This window comes from Pituophis catenifer, unplaced genomic scaffold (assembly GCF_029215685.1).
Source record: "Pituophis catenifer annectens isolate HBS135680 unplaced genomic scaffold, rPitCat1.0.hap2 SCAF_1, whole genome shotgun sequence".
Lineage (NCBI taxonomy): Eukaryota > Metazoa > Chordata > Lepidosauria > Squamata > Colubridae > Pituophis > Pituophis catenifer.
In genome coordinates, this window is record NW_027256881.1 from 230618413 (window position 1) to 230637928 (window position 19516).

At 39.1% G+C, this 19516-nt stretch overlaps 1 protein-coding gene across 7 annotated transcripts in view; it reads right to left on the minus strand.

The window, feature by feature from the left end:
• The window catches only part of TNS1 (tensin 1), a 236648-nt gene that overhangs the window by 99735 nt on the left and 117397 nt on the right, over positions 1-19516 (minus strand). For all 7 annotated transcript variants that reach the window (XM_070952600.1, XM_070952525.1, XM_070952672.1 and 4 more), the window contains 7 exons: positions 18019-18068; positions 16037-16208; positions 15394-15444; positions 8497-8619; positions 3884-3948; positions 2861-2944; positions 819-931 (listed from right to left, as the gene is read on the minus strand). In XM_070952600.1, coding sequence (XP_070808701.1) covers positions 819-931; positions 2861-2944; positions 3884-3948; positions 8497-8619; positions 15394-15444; positions 16037-16208; positions 18019-18068 — 658 coding nt within the window. The remainder of the gene's footprint in view (positions 1-818; positions 932-2860; positions 2945-3883; positions 3949-8496; positions 8620-15393; positions 15445-16036; positions 16209-18018; positions 18069-19516) is intronic.

The window sequence follows — 19516 nt, forward strand, 5'->3', positions numbered from 1 at the left end:
CAAAGCTCAGGAAACAGAAAATTAAATAAATTAAGATAGCTTTCGTCTTGTGAATTATATGCCCAACATCCAGACCAGCCAAGATCAAGTTACGGAGAGACAGATATTTTGATGAATCTAACCATATGCTTTTTAGACTGCTGAAAGCTTATCCTACTCGTTAGGATACAAATCACTCTATAACTGCATTATGAGGATGTTAGGCAGAGTAGCTCTATTCTTTGCTCTCCTCAAACATCCTGATTAGGAATATGAGAGCCTGAATTCAGATTGAGTAAATTGTAATCATTGTGTCTTTTAACATCGACAATAAAATACATTTTACATTGATCTGCTCATCCCTTCTTGGATTTATTTACTCATAAAGTTAAGCCGTCTTTATAGCAACTAAGACTGAAGACAGTCTGTGGAGTAGGAAGGGGAAGCAGAATGCAGAAACAGTAGAAGAGGCTTCACCATTTTTAGCTACAAATGTGGAGTGCTGCTCCCAGGAAAGATGAAATCCCTTTAAACACAACCCTAGAACATCAGTGGGAGCAATCCCATTTCCCATCTGGTTTTCTATTTCTATAGAGAATGTACCATAGGAGATCATTCAAGAACAGCTTTCTCCAACTGACTCTTGGAAATGGTGTAGTCCATTCTGTCACTTCAGCACGCTCACAACCTTGTTCCTTTGGAACTCCTCTGGCCATAAAGGCAGTCATTAAAGAAAAAGAAGTTGTAAGGACCCGTATGGTATCTTTTCACCCAGTGGAGACCTATAATTGAATGCTATCCATCACACATCCATAATGTGTGATGGAAAGGTCAGTTACCTCCTTTAGATTCAAAGTTGGGTATTCCATGCATGATGACATGATGCAAGAAGAGGGGCTTGTTGTTCATTTTGATGGTGCCAGACAGCAGACCACTGAAGTAATGGACATATCTAGAGTATAAACCAAAATAGTAGCAGAGTATTTAGATAGAGTCTCTTGGAATATTTATACTTCAATGAGTCACTAGAGTTGAAGGGGCCATTTATGCCATCACAAGTTCTATGTAGGAATTTTTCAAATATTTGAATAGATAGATAGATGGATGGATGGATGGGTGGGTGGAGAGGGGGAGAGAGAGAGAGAGAGAGAGAGAGAGAGGATAGATAGATAGATAGATAGATAGATAGATAGATAGATAGATAGATAGATAGATAGATAGATAGATAGAGATAGATAGATGAGAGAGGATAGATAGATAGATAGATAGATAGATAGACAGACAGACAGACAGACAGACAGACAGACAGACAGACAGACAGACAGACAGACTGATTGACTATTTCAAGTTATATCATTTTGTGAAAAAAAATTAAAATGCATTCTCATACTTTTCTTTCTTTCAGTCTCTCTCGTTGCCTTTAAAGCAAACATGAGAAAGAAAACAATTACACATACATGAGTATAACAAATAATAATGATAATTATTTTCGGCAGTGAAAAGACCGCCATAAGAAAGATTTTTCCTCCAAGTTCAGATACCAATATTGAAGTTTTCATTATGTCCTTCAAAATGAAATGCATGCAAAAAAGCTTTAGCGGCTACAAGTCTGGATATCTTTTTCCCATCAAAAATGCTGCACACAGATTTTTGTTGACTCAGCACCACCAAGTGAAATTGACTGGAAATGCATTAGAAGCTGAAGAAAATTCAGTAGGAATTGCACCATTGTATATGTTCTGAGCAGGGGTGAAATGCTCCCGGTTTGGACCGGATCACCCGATCCGGTAGCGATGGAGGCGGCTAGTTCAGAGAACCGGTAGCAAAAATCCCTGCACTCCCCCCCATGCCCAGCTGAGCCGCACGATCATCAGAGGCTTTGGGTGGGCATGGCCAACTTTTTTCTTTTACTTTTAAAAGCATTTTTTTTACAATCTTTTCGGCTGAAAAAATGCTTTTAAAAGTAAAAAAAAAAGCCTCTGATGATCGCGCGGCTCAGTTGGGATTGTCAGAGCCTTTTAAAGGCATTTTTTTCTGCAACCTCTTTGGCCGAACAGGTTGTAGAAAAAATGCTTTTAAAAGTAAAAAAAAAAAAGTTGGCCATGCCCACCCAGTCACATTACCCCGCCACCACCAAGCCACACCCACAGAACCGGTAGTAACTAATTTTACATTTCACCACTGGTTCTGAGCATCATTATCTGCATTTGCAACTACAATATCTACAAATATTAAAGTTCTCCAAGCAAAATCAGTTGATTCTACATTAGTTAAATAAATTTATTTTATGAATAGATGGGTCATATCTAACTGCAGAAAAAGTCCAGAACCCAACAGAAACTTGTAGGTCTTGGAAGCTATAGTTCTGAACTGGCTTATGATTGGGGTTGAAGCCTACAGTGGTTAGAATGCAGTACTGCAGGCTACTTCTGCTGACTGCTGGCTGCCTGTAATTTGGCAGATCGAATCTCACGGTTCAAGGTGAGGTTCAAGGTTGATTCAGCCTTCCATCCTTCCGAGGTTGGTAAAATGAGGGCCCAGATTGTTGGGAGCAATATGCTGACTCTGTAAACCGCTTAGAGAGGGCTGTAAAGCACTATGAAGCAGTAAAGAAGTCTAAGAGGTAAAGAAATAGCAATAGCATTAGCTATTGCTAATGCTATTGCTACTTTACCCCTAACTTCAACAACTATGTGATTTATTAAATTTTGGTTCTGAACAAGCAATGAATAAAAAAATACTGAGGCTTACTCTTTCTACACAAATAGAAAATGTAATATTAATGTGAATGGAGAGATTGGAGTGAGCCCTCAGAACATCTCTACATGTATGTGTTGAAAGCACCATAAGGGTTTTTCCCTAGAAGGGGAGGCAGACTAACCTCTTCTGAGATGGCTGCCCAGCTGGGATCACCTTGTCCTCGTAAAACCTCTTCATGGCAAACCGGTCCAGAGCTTGATCTGCACTGTGGAATAAAGAGAAGTGTCAGTATAAATTCTACTTCTGGGATGATAAGAGTTTCCTTGGGAGTTCTTTCTGCAGTACTTTGGCCCATCCATCCACCATTGTTTGTGTTCAATCACAAATACTAAAATTGCATCCGTAAAATAACATTTCCTGATTTAAATTTAAAACTGTATTGGGCCGGTTTAAAAACAGCCATTTAACTTTAATCATCTCCTTCCAGTCTTTCTCCAACTGGTGCCCTCCAGTTGGGTTAACTAATTCCTACCCATCAGGAAGGTACCAGATTTGAGAAAAGCATTATGTTTTACATTTGCATCTAGACCATGGGATACTGACTCTTTGTCTTTTGTAACAAGTATTTTACCATTTTACCCCCTGTTTGAAATTCCAACTTCTGATCTGGAATGGGGATGGGTTACTTATTTGTAGAAATGCAACATGACATCCTTCAATCATTAATGCGATCCAATACTGAGAATAACATGCTTACGCCCCAGCTCAGTAATTTTATGCATAAATATGTATTTCATGTTTTCATTTTCCCTCCTTGGTCTCTCTACTTTGTGCTTGTTCACTTGTGGTTAGCAAAACTCATCCTGTCCTTATGAACTAAACAGAGATGCTTTTTCTAGCAGCAAAAAGATCTGTTGGATAAATCTCCATGCAATTTCCTGATCCATGTAATAATTTTAGGCAACATGCTAGAACTATGTAACAATTTCACTATGTTTGATAAATATGTCAGAAGGCTTGGCAAAGATGTGTATTTGTGAGTGTGTATTGGGAGGGAAATCAGGTTTTGTCTAAAGTTTGGGATTCTATTATCAAAGTGGACTTCGTAAGTTTCTAAATAAGCAGATTTTCAACATCACTACCATGTCTAAAAGCCACTGCTTTTCTAGCTCTTTATAGACACCCCAATATGTTGATTTCTTACCTGGCTGAAATATTGCTATAGTGCATGTAAGCAGCAATAACAACCCCTGTTCGACCTCTGTTCCCCTGCAGACACAAAGAAAAGGAGAAAGGAAGTAATAAATCAGCATCCTCAGTAATCATGCCTGGAAGAGGAAAGACTACAGGCCTTGTATCTTTACTAATGCCATTTGGATAGCCCTTTCTGAACGAAAGAGATTTTAATTACATGGGACAATTAACCTTTTGCAGGGGCTTGGCATTAATCTGATTTTTAAAATGTCACCCAGAAATGTGTACTCAAATTTCTATTTGTAATTATGCTTCCCAGTACAATGTGTCTCTAACCGTGTTGGTCATAAAATACATCAGAACTTTTTGAAAAATTGAAAGCAAATCCATAATAAACTCAGTGTACTCGTGCAGGATAATTTTTTCCCCAATTTGGCATCTTCCAGCTATATTGCGATCCCAGCTCCCAGGTGCCCCGTTAACATCCATCACCTGATTAAGAATTTTGGAAGCTTCAATTCTAACACGTCTGGAGGGCATCAGGTGAGAAAAGTCTGGTATGGGTGGCATTGATTTGTTTTGAAATTTTAAAAGGTTAAATTCCTGGCACGTTTCCAGGAATAAACTCCCCATAACATGGACATATTTGAATGGGAACAGATGCCGCTTGGTCTAGTCAAATAGTAAGACAGATGAACAGAGGCACGGCTCAAGTAAGTCAGCAAAAGTAAGCAACCATGAATGTCTTACAGGAAGGCATAACTGAACGATGGTTTCCAAAGGGAAGGAAAATTTATTAAGAAAGCTATAAGGACCAACACATGTTATTATTCCATAAATGTGTCTGGATCGTAGTCTGATGGAGCAAATTAACCAATAGATGGCGCTGCCCCCTTGAATAATAACTGTGCTGGTTGGATTTTTGGGGTAGGTTTTGCTATTTCAGAGTCTTCTTCTTGGAAAAATTCTGGAGAAAACCTGTGCACCTCTGCTACTCCTCAAACACAGAGAGGAAGAACAAATTGGGGCATCATCTCAGGGCTGTTTTAAAATTAGAAAGCCAGCCCAGGTCATCTTTGACTTTACAAGAGTTTGTTTAGTGCCCATTCGAAGTTACAACAGTACTGAAAAAAAGTGACTTATGACCGTTTTTCACACTTACAACTGTTGCCGCATCCCCATGGTCACATGATCAAAATTCAAACGCTTGGCATATGTATGACGGTTGAAGTGTCCCAGGGACATGTGATTCCCTTTTGCGACCTTCTGACAAGGCAAGTCAACGGGAAAACCGGATTCACTTAACAACCATGCTACTAACCTAATTGCAGTGATTCGCTTAACAACTGTGGCAAAATTCACTTTACAAATGCTTAGCAATGGAAACGTTGGGCTCAGCTGTGGTCGTAAGTGGAGGACTACTTGGAAAACACAATGGACAGTGCAAAATATGGAACGGAGAGTGTGATTGGGCAGCTACATCTATTTTCTTTCCTCCATTCTCATTGGCAGTACAATATCTCCCTTTTTTAACCCCGATGTGAACTGATGGGGATATTTAACTCTCCTTTCCTTCCATGTTCCCTTGTATTAAGCATGTTTAACTCATCTGGCAGAGGTAAAAGGAACACAAGAAGAAGAGTGATGTGTCTGATAAATTGTTAGTACTCTGTTGCAGTTCCCTGTTTTTGAAAGCATGGATCCTATCTGATCCTATTCTTGGGAGCAGAGCAAATATGCGAGCAGCTGCCCCATCATGACAAATTTGGCTCCGAGTCTGTTGTCAGCCTTTACATGTTTCAGGGATATATAACTTGCAGCCTGCAGATTAATTTCATGAGGCCCTCTTGTTTCAAGAGGCTTCTGTAAAAATCAATCATATTATAAGGAAGTGTAAAAAAAAAAATTTTTTTTTAAATGCGTAGTATTTAAAAGTATCTGCAAGTAGTCCTTTACCACTACTGACCAAAATCCTCCATGGCTAAGCAAGATAAGTGAGTTTTGCCCCATTTTTCAACCTTTCTTGTCACAGTTGCTAAGTGAATCACTGAAGTTGTTAAATTAGTAATATGGTTGTTAACTGAAACTGACTTCCCCCATTGACTTTCTTGTTAGAAGGTTGAAAAAGCTGATCACGTGATCCCCAGGACACTGCAACCATCATAAATACATGACAGTTGCGAAACGTCCACATTGTTAACACGTGACCATGGGGAGGCTGCAATAGTCATAACTATGAAAAAACAAAAAGTCAGAAATCACTTCTTTGCAGTGCCATTGTATAACTTCAAACAGTCACTAAACGAACGGTTGTAAGTCAACGACGACCTGTATATTCCTTTATTCGTGCACAAATAGACCACAATATCAAAGCATAAAATACATCAGATCACTGAACCACAGAACATGGGATCGGAATCAGTCTTAATGGTCATCCAGTCCAATCTACAACTCATCAAAACTTAATGTCTTCCGTGCACTCACAATCACATAATCAAAGTGACGTTCAATGCAGTTTCCCTGGAGGGCCAAGTGTGCAGTTTTAGAAATTTTCCCAAGTGCACTACTACTTAGGGAATTTTGGACAGGAAAGCCTATTAACTGGAGTAACTAGTCCTTCCCTATATCCCTTGAGACACATGGAGTGTAATGGCAAACTTCCCCCTTCTGCGACCCCCATGACATTCCCTGATTTAATGTTACTCTCCTAGGAGGACAACATTCCTACTTTTTCCACTTTCTGCAATTCAGCCCAGGGGCTAATGTGTTTAACAAAGAAGTAAGAACACACATATGTATTTATTTCATGAGAAACTTGAACTGTGCTTGAGAATGCGAATGGAAAAAACAAAAAAGTTCAAATTACAGCAATAATGCTGCCTCACTGGAGTAATACAAATCACACAGTAATAGCAAGAGAATGGAAGCTATGGCCTCAATATCTAGCAGCTCCAAAAGAATAAGAACAAATTAGTTAAAAGTAGCAATAGCACTTAGATTTATATACCGCTTCATAGTGCTTTACAATTCTCTCTAAGCGGTTTACAGAGTTAGCATATTGCCCCCAACAATCTGGGTCCTCATTTTACCAACCTCGGAAGGATGGAAGGCTGAGTCAACCTTGAGCCTGGTAAGAATCAAACTGCTGGCAGTCGGCAGAATTAGCCTGCAATACTGCATTCTAACCACTGCACCCCAATGTAAAGATTGTAAAAACTCACAGTTACAGTAAAAACTCATTTTCAAGTTCTGGTAATGAAGGATAAGTTTCACACAACCTTGGTTGGTGAATCCATCTATTTCCTAGACCTGCATAAGGCACTCAACCATAAGCTAAATAAATAGGCTGAGTTTGCAAGCAGGCTAAATCAACCAACAGACAAACAGACCAAGGTTAAAGCAAGCAAAGTGTGGCCCACTGGACAAGTGAGCTGACAGCTCTTCAACCGACTGCTTACACATGTTACGTTAACACAACCAAAGAGTATCAAGAGCAACAAGCATGGGAAGAAAGTTTCTATTGATGTATTAGGCATGTAGACGTAACTGAATTTTGTCCCAGTTTCACTACTCAATGTTTTCTTCAAAAATTATTGGGAAGTCTTATCTGATGCAGTTGCTAAAACTCATGTTTTATGTCTTTCAAGACTACAGTATCCAGAATGTCCAGGGGAGAGGGATCAACTTTTAAACTACATCAAATCCGATATAGTTTAGGAACATCCAATATAGTATAGGAACATCTTTAAGCATAACAGTATCAAATAATGGAAGCACCAGCAATGCAGAAGCACGCATAGACCAATCACAAATGCACAGCAACAAACAATTATATAAGAGTGCTGAATAATACCCATAAAACTGAAAACTAAACAGTGAGAACAGGAAGTTTGGTGGAAAAAGCTGAAAATATTCCCATCGCAAGAAAGCAGTGCTGAGATTACACATCCTGTTTTCATCACTATCTGAGGCACAGGCTGAACATCCAGCTGAGGCCAAATCTAGCACAAAGTTTGCAAAAAACTGCTTTACAGTAATCAGGAATAGGAAGGAATAGACAATTGTGCATAGCAAATTGCTACAAGCACGGCAATAGCAGATAGAACGTTGCCAAAAATAAGAATACACTGTCTGTTCGTGGATAACAATTCAGAAGATGATTCTTTAGCCATAAGCAAGAAAGTTGTAGTCAGGAGAATGAGGGGGTCCTTCTAGCCATAAACAAAGCTGGCCTTAAGATCACATGCACTGGTCACGTATTTGCTTTACAAAATCAGAATAAAAACTATCCAGAAACTCCCTTTGCCACATTCAATCTGTTTGCTAAATCAGGGGTCAACAATCTCCGATCCATAGCCCAGTACCGGTCTTCAGCCCATTGGGAACTGGGCCACACAAGCGACGGGCAAGTGTGTGAGTATGCAAAGCTCCACTTGCACAAGTGGCAGGTGCATGCGTGAAACCTTCCCCTCTCCCCACCATCACGCCACTGGTTCCACCGCTGCTGGTCCACAGAGTCGGAAAGATTGGTGACTCCTGTGCTAAATGTTAGTTGCCTTAACTGTGGCACTTAAGCAGAGGCAAAAAACCCACAGTTCTCCCTTTCCTTTTCTTTCCTCTCACCTTATTATGCAGCACTACCACATTGTGTGGGTCAGCATTGAGCCATGTGTCCATGGCCTTGCAGATGCTGCATATCTTCTCCAGGGCAGGAGTGTGCAAGTCAGGCCACCCGAAATCCAGGACCTGTGGTACAAGGAGAAAAAGGGGTTCCAAGCGTGGTAAGAAAGACATGAAGCTGTTATAAAAGGATTTTTATCTTAAGTTCTTTTGGTTATCAGACAGTTTCACAAGTTGTTCCAGAACACAAAATCTGCAGGATTGGTTCTACCATTTGGCAAATGCACCTACAGTTCTCATTTTAAGAAAGTTATTTTCCAATTCTTTATTATTGTTTATGACTGCTGACAAAGACGTCTTTTGGATTTTCTATTTCATTCATTCAAGACACTACTGTGAATCATTTCTTGCCTGGGTTGGCAAAATTGGGCAAGGCAAGTTATGCGGTGACAAACATTAACAACCTGACAACTCTTAGGAATCCTTGCTAAAAATTGGTGGGGCACCTTCTTAACCAGGAATGAAATTAAGATGCGGCACCCTCCCTTGTAAATCAAGCTGGATCAAAACTACATCAACCTTATCTTAGAAATTTGTTGCCCCACCCAAAAAAAAAAGTTTAAATAGAAAAAATAATAATGCACATAATTCAGGTGGATAATATGAAATGAGGATTTTTTTCCTTGAAAAAAGAACTCTCCTCGGGAATCACTTTCATTTCAAATTACACACACAATTTTAAAAAGTGGAGCCTTGCCTAATTCCCTGGCACTTTCTCAATTTCTCTACACTTAATCCTTGCTGGGAGCATCCCTGCAAACAGATTCTATGCAAGAATAGAGAGTTGCATGCCACAAAGACGTTCGGCATGCAGAGAATGTGAAGTTGTAATTGGAGATGGATAGATGGATTTCACTGGCTCACTTTTAATTGCTTTTGAGTCTTTCAAAGTGTGTTTGACTCATTTCTTTCATCAAACTGTGATGGCAGAATTCATGTGAAAAGTAATATGTGTTTCTGTAGGTTCTTCCCCAATAAACATATATTTGCATGGCATTTCCCCCAACATGGGTATTTTGATAGAATATTTGGACTGGACAATTCCATCACAAATTTTGGAGAAGTGCTAAAAAAGAAGGGTCATTATCTTTCAGTTGGCACATCAATACACTTTAGGTCAGCTAATAATAAATGTACAGTCAACCATGGTTCGTTGGTTTGTTTGTTTCACTATGTTCACTGCCATAATGTCACAGAGACTTTAATTGCCAGAAGCCATCAGAATATGCTTACAGAACTTTGGAGATTGCCAAGCTTTTTTTGTTTCCCAATCCTTTTGATCCTGGTTTGAAACTATAATGGAATGTGAAAATGACCTTGGAAGATGGGAGGAAGGGAAAGATGCTGCCTGGGGAGCAATCAGATAAAAGGGAGAGAAGCCCACAACTGAGTAATGGGCAGAGAACGTCTTAGAAAGGATCCTCCCTAATTTAACAAGGAAAAAAAAAAAGATGGTGGGAGATTTGTATTTTCAGACTTGCAAGATTGATGTCAACCTCCTAAGTAAACCAGACAGAAAACATGACCAGATGAACTAATTGTATTTTATTGCTAGACGACATTAACAGAATATAGCATGTCTGAAAATATAAATCTCCCTCTGTCTCTTTTTTATGACCTGATAAGTTAGGGTGGATTCTCTCTAAATTTCTCCTTCTGCCTGATTACTCATTGCTGGCTTTTCCTCATTTTATTTGATCATTCCCTAGGTCTTCCTCCCTTCCCCAGTCTTCCAAGGTCATTTTCGCATTTCATTTACAGAAAAACATTTGAGACTGATCCAGGCAATCTTGACTGCTGGCAGAGCTTTTGCTTCTGTCTTCACTTCCTTCCAACTCTTCCACACATCCAGCAACCGAAGCAAGGGGAGCAGGAATGAAACTGATCAGAGTTAATTAGCTATAAACTAACTAGAACTCTTAGTTTCCTTCTGGGTGTTTTCACAGCTCATCAATTTCCAAGACAGCAGCTGCCTCAAAATGGAAATTTCCTGTCCATGGAAACAGCAGTGATTTATTAAGATTTTGTTCAATAGTGAGTCCTTGGTAACAAATCTCAAGTCAGAAACAGGAGTCCATCTTCATCTAGTAACTTCATCAGTACAATACAGTACAGTATTTTGTCAAAGAAGCACATTATTTTCTACCAGGGGTGAAATCTAAAATTTGTTACTACCGGTTCTGTGGGCGTGGCTGGGGGGGGTAATGTGACTGGGTGGGCGTGGCCAATTTTTTCTTACTTTTAAAACCATTTTTTACATGTAAAACCATGTTAAAAAATGCTTTCAAAAGGCTCTGACGATCCCAGGTGAGTTGCCTGATCGGCAGGCAACTCAGCTGGGATCGTCAGAGCTTGGATCGTCAGAGCCATTTAAAAGAAAAAACTTTTTTTCTTTTAAATGGCTCTGGCGATCCAAGCTGAGTTGCCTGATCGGCAGGCAACTCAGCTGGGATCGTCAGAGCTTGGATCGTCAGAGGCATTTAAAAGAAAAAAAAGCTTCTGATGATCACGTGGCTTAGCTGGGCATGGGGGGGGGGGGGGCAGGGATTTTTGCTACTGGTTCTCCAAACTGCCCGCCGCCATCACTACCTACTCGCCCGAGCCGGTCCGAACCGAGAGCATTTCACCCCTGTTTTCTACTAGTTGATTGAAAAGTGGAGAAAGCAAGGGAGAATTGGCATTAGTTTTTCTAAGTAAAAATGTAACTTTCTTCTCAGAAAAGCAACCACTAATCTTAGACCCAAAGGTGCTTTTTTCAAGAGGCAACTGGACTTTCTGGTTTTTCTTTGAAGACATTTTGCTTCTCATTCAAGAAGTTTCTTCAGCATAAAGTTCTTGAATGAGAAGCAAAATATCTTCAAAGAAAAACAGAAAGTCCAGTTGCCTCTTGCGGGGGGGGGGGGAAGCACTTTTGGGACAACCGTGACCTGGATGACAGAGAATGTCTATAGTCACTAATCTTAGAATATTTTAAGTTTCGCTTCAAATGGAGTGGTGATGATGCTGATGATCTAATTCATTTATTTTTACAAAGGGATATCTTTACTATTTTCAAGCAATCCCCTGCTGATGGTTCTGTCACAATGGCCCAAGAATATATCAATAAATGTAAGTACTTGTAATAATAACTATCATAACTCAGTCACAAAAATTGGCATGGGCAAAAATTGTTCACAGTTCTTCAAGGAAAGCTTTAATTCAAAAAATGTTGAGATTGGAAACCTCAGGCAAATTGCATAATATTATTTTAGAACTTCTTTTACTTCTAAATGCCCCACTGCATCCTCCCTCCATTTATTACCAATCAGTTGTCTGAAGTCTCTTTGTCCCTTCAGTCCCCATTTCTTGGCTGAATCAAGAACTGTAGTGGCTCAGTGGTTAGAATGCAATACTCCAAGCTACTTCAGCAGTTTGATTCCCATCTCAAGGTTCCAGGCTCAAGGTTGACTTGGCCTTCCATCCTTCAGAGCAGTGGTGAAATCTAAAATTTGTTACTACCGGTTCTGTGGGGGTAATGTGAATGGGTGGGCGTGGCCTTTTTTTTTTTTTACTTTTAAAACCATTTTTTCTACAACCTCAAGAGGTTTTTAAAAAATGCTTTCAAAAGGCTCTGACGATCCCAACTGAGTTGCCTGATCGGCAGAGGCTTTTTTAAAAAGCCTCTGCCAATCAGGCAACTCAGTTGGGATCATCAGAGGCATTTAAAAGAAAAAAAGGGGTTTTTTTTCTTTTAAATGCCTCTGATGATCCAAGCTGAGTTGCCTGATCGGCAGAGGCTTTTTAAAAAACTCAGCTTGGATCGTCAGAGGCATTTAAAAGAAAAAAAGAGGGGGTTTTTTTGTTTTAAAAGCCTTTGACGATCCCAGCTGAGCTGCGCGATCATCAGAGGCTTTTTTTTTTTACTTTTAAAAGTATTTTTTCCGCCGAAGAGGTTGTAGAAAAAATGCTTTTAAAAGTTTTTTAAAAAGCTCTGATGATTGTGCGGCTCAGCTGGGCATGGGGGGGGGAGCAGGGATTTTTGCTACCGGTTCTCTGAACCACCCACCTCCATCGCTACCAGATCGGGCGATCCAGTCCGAAGCGGGAGCATTTCACCCCTGCTTCCGAGGTTGATAAAATGAGGAGTGTTAGGATATGGAGCCAGATTGTTGGGGGCAGTATGCTGACTCTGTAAACTGCTTAGGGTGTAAAGCACTGAGAAGCAGTATATAAGTCTAAGTGCTATTGCTAGTGCTATTGGCTATCCCCATGAATCAACTGGTAGGAAACTGAATAATTCAAGTATATAAGGGATAATACAAATAGCAACATGATTCTTAAAATTCTGATAATGGATAAAAGGAGGAGGTTTCAAGTACAGTTGCTAGTTATGAGTTCATACATGTTGTCAAAGTGAAAGTGATCACACACAAAGAAATCCAGTGAATAGGAAATGCAACAATGAATTAATAAGCACAAATTTCATTGGGCTAGAAATCTATTTGCCTAGCCCCTTACAGCTCAAAAGATTTGTACTGAATAATATATTAATCAGCAAGTAAGTTAAGTAGTTGGTTTCTTCGTTATTTTATGTATAAATAATTAAAATATCTAAGGCTGAACACTCTGCAATGACTGAACAGCTTATTGAAAGCAAGCAATGCATTAAAATCCCCATAGTCATGCCAGGGGAAAAGAAACTCTTAAATCGGAGTTGTTATATAATGTGCACATAAAATAATTCAAGTGATAGAATCTTATTTAAATACTTCTTTTAGAATTAGATTTTTCTGGCCCAACATTTAGTTTTAAAAGACCTCTAAAAGTGGAGGGGATAGGGAAGCATATCCAAATGCAACTATAATTATTATCTTACTTGCCCAAAAACATGAATTCCCACACTTTTAAAGACAAAGATATAGGGAGAAGCATTTGTATAATTTAGTTATCCATGCAGTTTCCAAGAGTTTATTTGGTGGTTTTCAGTTGCAAAATGTTTCACAAATGCTGCCTTTTAAAATATGAAGACTATGAATGTTGTAAACCTTCATCAACAGATAATAGACTTAACCCCAGCAATAGCAATATCACTTAGACTTATATACTGCTTTACAGCCCTCTCTAAGTGGTTTTACAGAGTCAGCATATTGCCCCCAAACAAGCTGGGTCCTCATTTTACTGACGTCAGAAGAATGGAAGGCTGAGTCAACCTTGAGCCTGGTGAGATTTGAACTGCCAAATTGCAGGCAGCCGGCAGTCAGCAGAAGTAGCCTGTAGTACTGCACTCTAACTACTATGCCATCTCGGCTCCAGAGGGGGAGATGAGTGTTGATTGACTATGAACATGAAAACTTCTGTCATGACATCTCTGAAGATTTTAGCAAATTACTATCCTATAAGCTTTGGGATTTGTTTCTTTAACATTGGAAAAAATGAGGATGTTTGAAACAAATAATTAAATTTCTTGCTCAAAAAGTGTTGTACAAAAGCAGAGTAATCAAGGAAGTAAATGCCATGAAATCCAATGTATAATTCATCTCACTTTTCCATGTATTATTCCACTCCAGTAAAAGGCTTGCCGTTTGAAAACCCGTTCCTCTCTCTGCCTCTCAATCATAGAAGTTCACCTTTAATTCCTCTTCGGTTCCTCCATCTTGCTAATTCAGCCTGAATAACCTCTGGCCATATTCACCTGATAAATATAGTGGCAAGTCTAGATTACAATACTAGGACCATTTCCAGAATTTAGAGCAGAGGCAGAGGCAAGTGCTGGCTGTAGCTTGAGGAACAACCTTTTTGTATTGGCTACACAATGTGATTAATGGCCCCAAAAGAGTGGGATGCACCTAGAAGAGGCAGTTCTCCGTGATTACCCAATTTGGAGGCAAAAAGTAGCTGAAGAGAAGTGGAGCTGCTGCCTTGGCTGTAAGTTTACAGTAAATGAAATTGATCATGGCTTCATATTTAACATTAACTTTTTAGAATGTAGTCCAATGAATCATATGTAAACAGTGGAGCTTGTTTCTTCAATTCAGGGTCTGAAAAAAAATCAGAGCCCTTCTTTTGCAGATACTGCATACTGTCTAACTGTCAAAAAGATGCATGCAGGAAAATTTGCACAATCAATGTACATAAATCTACCCACACTTTCCTTGGCAACTGAAACCACTTATTTTATTATTCAAAATAGCAACTGGAATCAGACATGTTTGTTTCCTAGCAAACATCGATTTCTCCATTCTGAGAAATGGTTTGGGATTTTGGAACCTAGGCTCCAAAAGCTGATTTTTTTCTGAATTACAGAGCACACACAAATTCATTTTCACAGGGTCATCACTAATGGAGAAGGAAGAACACATTAAAATATACATACTCTAGCAGATCTGTGACATTTTGACTCCTTGAGGTTTTATGGGATTTCAGATAAATCCTCCAACCTCTTGAAAAATATTTGTAACATCACATTAAGTAATTTTATCATGAGGTCCTGCAGACATACTGTATTTCTGGCTACAGGTGCTCACAGGTGCACTTCAAGGTTCTGATGACCTTAAATTTCAGGGAATACAATACCTGTTTATGGGATTATAGGATAGTATATAATGTACTTAGTAACTAATCTGTAGCTGTGAAAAAGTTATGAGTTTTTGTCTTGGACCAAGGGTGTCAAACACGTGTCACGTTGCCTTCATATAACATATCCTGACTTTTTTCCTTTAACTAAAACAGAGTGGTTGTGACCAGCCCGTGACACATCCGGCCCATGGGCCACAAGTTTGACACCCCTGTCCTGGACCAGTTCTCTTTCTCATCCAACCATTCTACTGGAAATGTTATTTGCTTAAGTACAGTCCACCATACCTTGGAATGCAGCTTGCTGATGTCATGCCTCCTCTCTGACAGATTAAGAAGCTAAGAGAGAGAAAAGAAATATACAAGGTTAGAAGAGTCAATTTGTGTGGTATATCTTGGGCTTCGTACAGAACGGTGGAAAAACACCCAGAAGCCAAAAATACATTGTTTCAGATCAGTGAAATACCTACAGACATATAGAAGTTTTCTCTTTCCAAATTTTCAAAAACTTCAAATATGAGTTTTTAAGCTTTTTATTACTGACATCACCAAGCAGTCTAATTATATTGCATGCAGCTCACTGAAATGAAAACTAAAAAGAAACTATGACAGACAATGTTTTTGTTTTGTTTTGTTTTTAGGATCTTGGCCCTGTTAGAGTTACCTCATAATAAAAGATAGTCTTCAGAATTGATAATAAAGGTGAATGGATGAATTGGCAAAGGGATGCCATATCACAAAATAACAATTCATGTAATAAGGATAATTAGAAAAAAAATAAGTTCTGGAAAAAGTTCAGATCAGTATCCGTAAGATATTACAACTCTTTTTGGAGTGAAACACCAAGACAAAATTCCAGAAAACATTCACTTCTTGGAAAGTTTTTCAAAGCAAGTTATGAGATTGAGTCACAATCTTCCAAATTTCTTACCAAGTAACTGTCCCCATGCTTGGATTTAAGCATTTGAGCCACCTCCTTCAGGTTGCTGCAGAAGGTTTGCTCTTCCGACAAACTTGCAAAGTTGACAGCAATTATCCGTTCTGTGACATATACCAGGTCTAGTTCACAAGTGTCTTCCATGGCCTGGTTTAGGCTCAAGTTCCTAGGCCAAAGAAAAACAACTGAATAATCAACAGTTGAGATATAAGATGTTAAGTTGTGAAGGATCTGCCTGTGTACTTATCAGCAAGCACTTTTTCACTTTATTTGTGTTGTCAATTCTAAAGTGTGTTCTTGGAGTGTTAACAAGTTGGCTTCTCAGATTCTGTTCTCAACATTTTTTTCCAGAAAAACATTTAATTACATTTCCTTGTATGAACGTTTTTGAATCTGAATTGGGGAAACTGGATACTCCATTCAAAATTACACTTTCCTGCAAGATGATACTTGCAGCTTCCTTTTTTAATTGAAATGCTGGTAAATATAAACCATTTTTCCATAAAGAAATATGGCTGGATTAAATAGGATATGAAACCAAGGGCTTCCCAGAGATCACTGCAGAAGGGAAAATACACCACCAGATAATCATTTCAAGAAGGCCTAAGGCATCATAGGATGAGGGCAAGGCAACAAGGAAAAATCAGAATACAGATCTAACATGAATACATCAAAATTAAGCCATTTGTACAGTGGGTAGCAAAGAACTAAATGTTCAATAAACACAATAAAGAGTCTTCTAGCACTTATAAAACTATTGTGAGACAAATGTTGGTGAATTAGAGTCCCTCCATGAAATAGAATAACACAGGGGTGAAATCTACTTACCTTCCTTACTGGTTCGGAAGTGCACGTGCCGCGCGCGTCACATGCGCATGCAGACCCTCTGCACATGTGCAAAAACTTCTGCGTATGTGTAGAGGGTAAAAACCACATTACTTCCTGGTTAAAACCAGGAAGTAATGACAACCGGGCAGGTGGGTGGAGCCTCGTACCGCCATCGCTACTGGTTCTCCGAATCACCTGCCACAATCGCTACCAGATCGCCCGATCAGGTCCGAACCAGGAGCATTTCACCCCTGGAATAACATCTACATCCATGTTCCTGAATCTCAGCCAGTTTAAAATGTGTGGATTTCAACTCCCAAGATCCCCCAGCCAGAATTATTCATTCAACAATTGTGGGAGGTGAAGTCCACACATTTTAAAGTTGCTGAGGTTGAGAAACACAGATCTATACTAATGGTTCTGTGTAAGTATAAAATTCTTGGAGGACAAAACTTTTGGGTTCTACAACACATCATGTTCCTCCAGAGCAGAGAGTAGTGAACAGTAAAGGTAAAGGTTCCCCTTGCACCTATGTGCTAGTTGTTCCCGACTCTAGGGGGCGGTGCTCATCTCCGTTTCAAAGCCGAAGAGCCAGCGCTGTCTGAAGACATCTCCATGGTCATGTGGCCAGCATGACTAAATGCCAAAGGCACACAGAACACTGTTACCTTTCCACCAAAGGTGGGCCCTATTTTTCTACTTGCATTTTTTACGTGCTTTCGAACTGCTAGGTTGGCAGAAGTTGGGACAACTAAGGGGAGCTCACCCCATTACGCGGCACTAGATTCAAACCGCTGAACTGCTGACCTTTCGATCGACAAGCTCAGCGTCTTAGCCACTGAGCCCCTTTTGTGAATAGTACAGAATAATAATTGCTGGAATTAGAACTGTTGGTGCTAGAATGTTCGTGTCCTCCTGTGGGTTTCCTGGAGACATTTGGCTTACCATTGTGGGAAGAGAGTGTGGCTTCACAGTCTAATCTGGTCTCTCTCTCTTTCTTTTGTTTTTCATATCAATTTACAACAAAGTTGAAACATTAATGGTACTAATAGTGCATGGATTATATTCCTAATTAAAAATAAAACAGTGGTTGGAGCTCCATAGATAAGATACTTTGTACAGGAAACTCATCAACTCTTGAGATTTACCTTGAAGGTTTACGTTGTGCCTGCATAATTTGAGGGGATCTTGAAAATACCTAAGATAGAAAAAGCAAGAGGGAGATAAAGAGGAAAATTTCATATTTTTTCATCACAGATTGACACAATTAGCAGAAAAACTGAAGAAACCGAGCCTCTGCTGATTTTCCAAACCCCATATGAATAGCAAAGATAAAAATCTGATGTGTGTTGGGATAGGAGGGGTTGTGAATTTGAGGTGGCTCATAAAAAGTTCTATAAATCTCCACTTTGAAAAACATCCCATATTTGGAGAATTTATTTTTAAAGTCCTATTTTCTTATTTCTCTGCAGTTGCACAATTGCATAGTGTTGCATTTCATAATATATTGAAGATACTCATTAAAGATAACACAGCAAAAAAATCAGAGAAGTGGAGGAAATAAAATCCAGAGCAAGTCCCGATTTGATATTCCCTTCTATGTCGCAATTTGAATAGAAGATATTAAATATATTGGGGGGGGAGGGGGCGTTCAGTAAGATGCTCAGACTTAATTACAGATCTTTTCTGCCAGTGTCCCTAGAAAAGTGGAGAGAAAATGTAGGCCTGAAAAAGGAAACTATGCTATCTGATAGTAGCATAATCTCTTAACAAAAATTTGTGAACAAGGAATGGAGATAAATTCAGTTTTTAAAAAGACTTTTGGGAACTTTATAAATTGCAATCTTAAATTACACTGAACAAAGCACACCTTTATAGTTAGCGATCCTCTGAAGAATTCAACCTCTGGTAGCATTTAGAGATTAGAAGAGGTGGGTAGAAGATTGCATGAAATTTGGCTTCTAGATTTAATTCTAGAATAAACCAGCAGGTACTGCAGATTTCTCAGAGAAGGCACTTTCACAGAACCCTTTAAATCTCTACTGGAGAAACATGATCTTACTAAGCACCAGGAGAAAGCATTATAATACACTGCAAGATTTCTTCATATCCCTAGAACTGTACTCTGCTTTGCCTTGTCCAAAACTTTCCCAGAACAAAATATCAGGAGGAAATGTCTAAATTGTTGGAGCAGGAAGTTTCTATTTATACATTGTTCCCATTCTTCCCCCCACTCCCCAAATTCCTTATGTGCTTATTTTATTCAGTGACTTTATAACCCCAGCAGGAACACTAAGTGAGGGTTCTAATCAAAGTAATACATGAGTGTGTGTGTGTGTGTGTGTGTGTGTGTGTGTGTGTGTGTGTGTAAGAGAGAGAGAGACGCGGGGTTAATTTCTATCATTAAAACAAAAGTATTGTTTTCAAATACTTGCTGAATTATAAGTAATCATACAAAGCAGCCAAGATAAAGGAGCATGATATATAGAAAACACAATAAATTAAAAATATCAAGTTAACGTGATCCAGTGATTCATACTTTTAAAACTATTAGTCTATACAGTTTAGAGTTTTAAACGGGTTCATTCTTCCTGAACCTTTATAGTTGTAATAAACCAAAATTAATTCCCATAATGGATTCCCAAA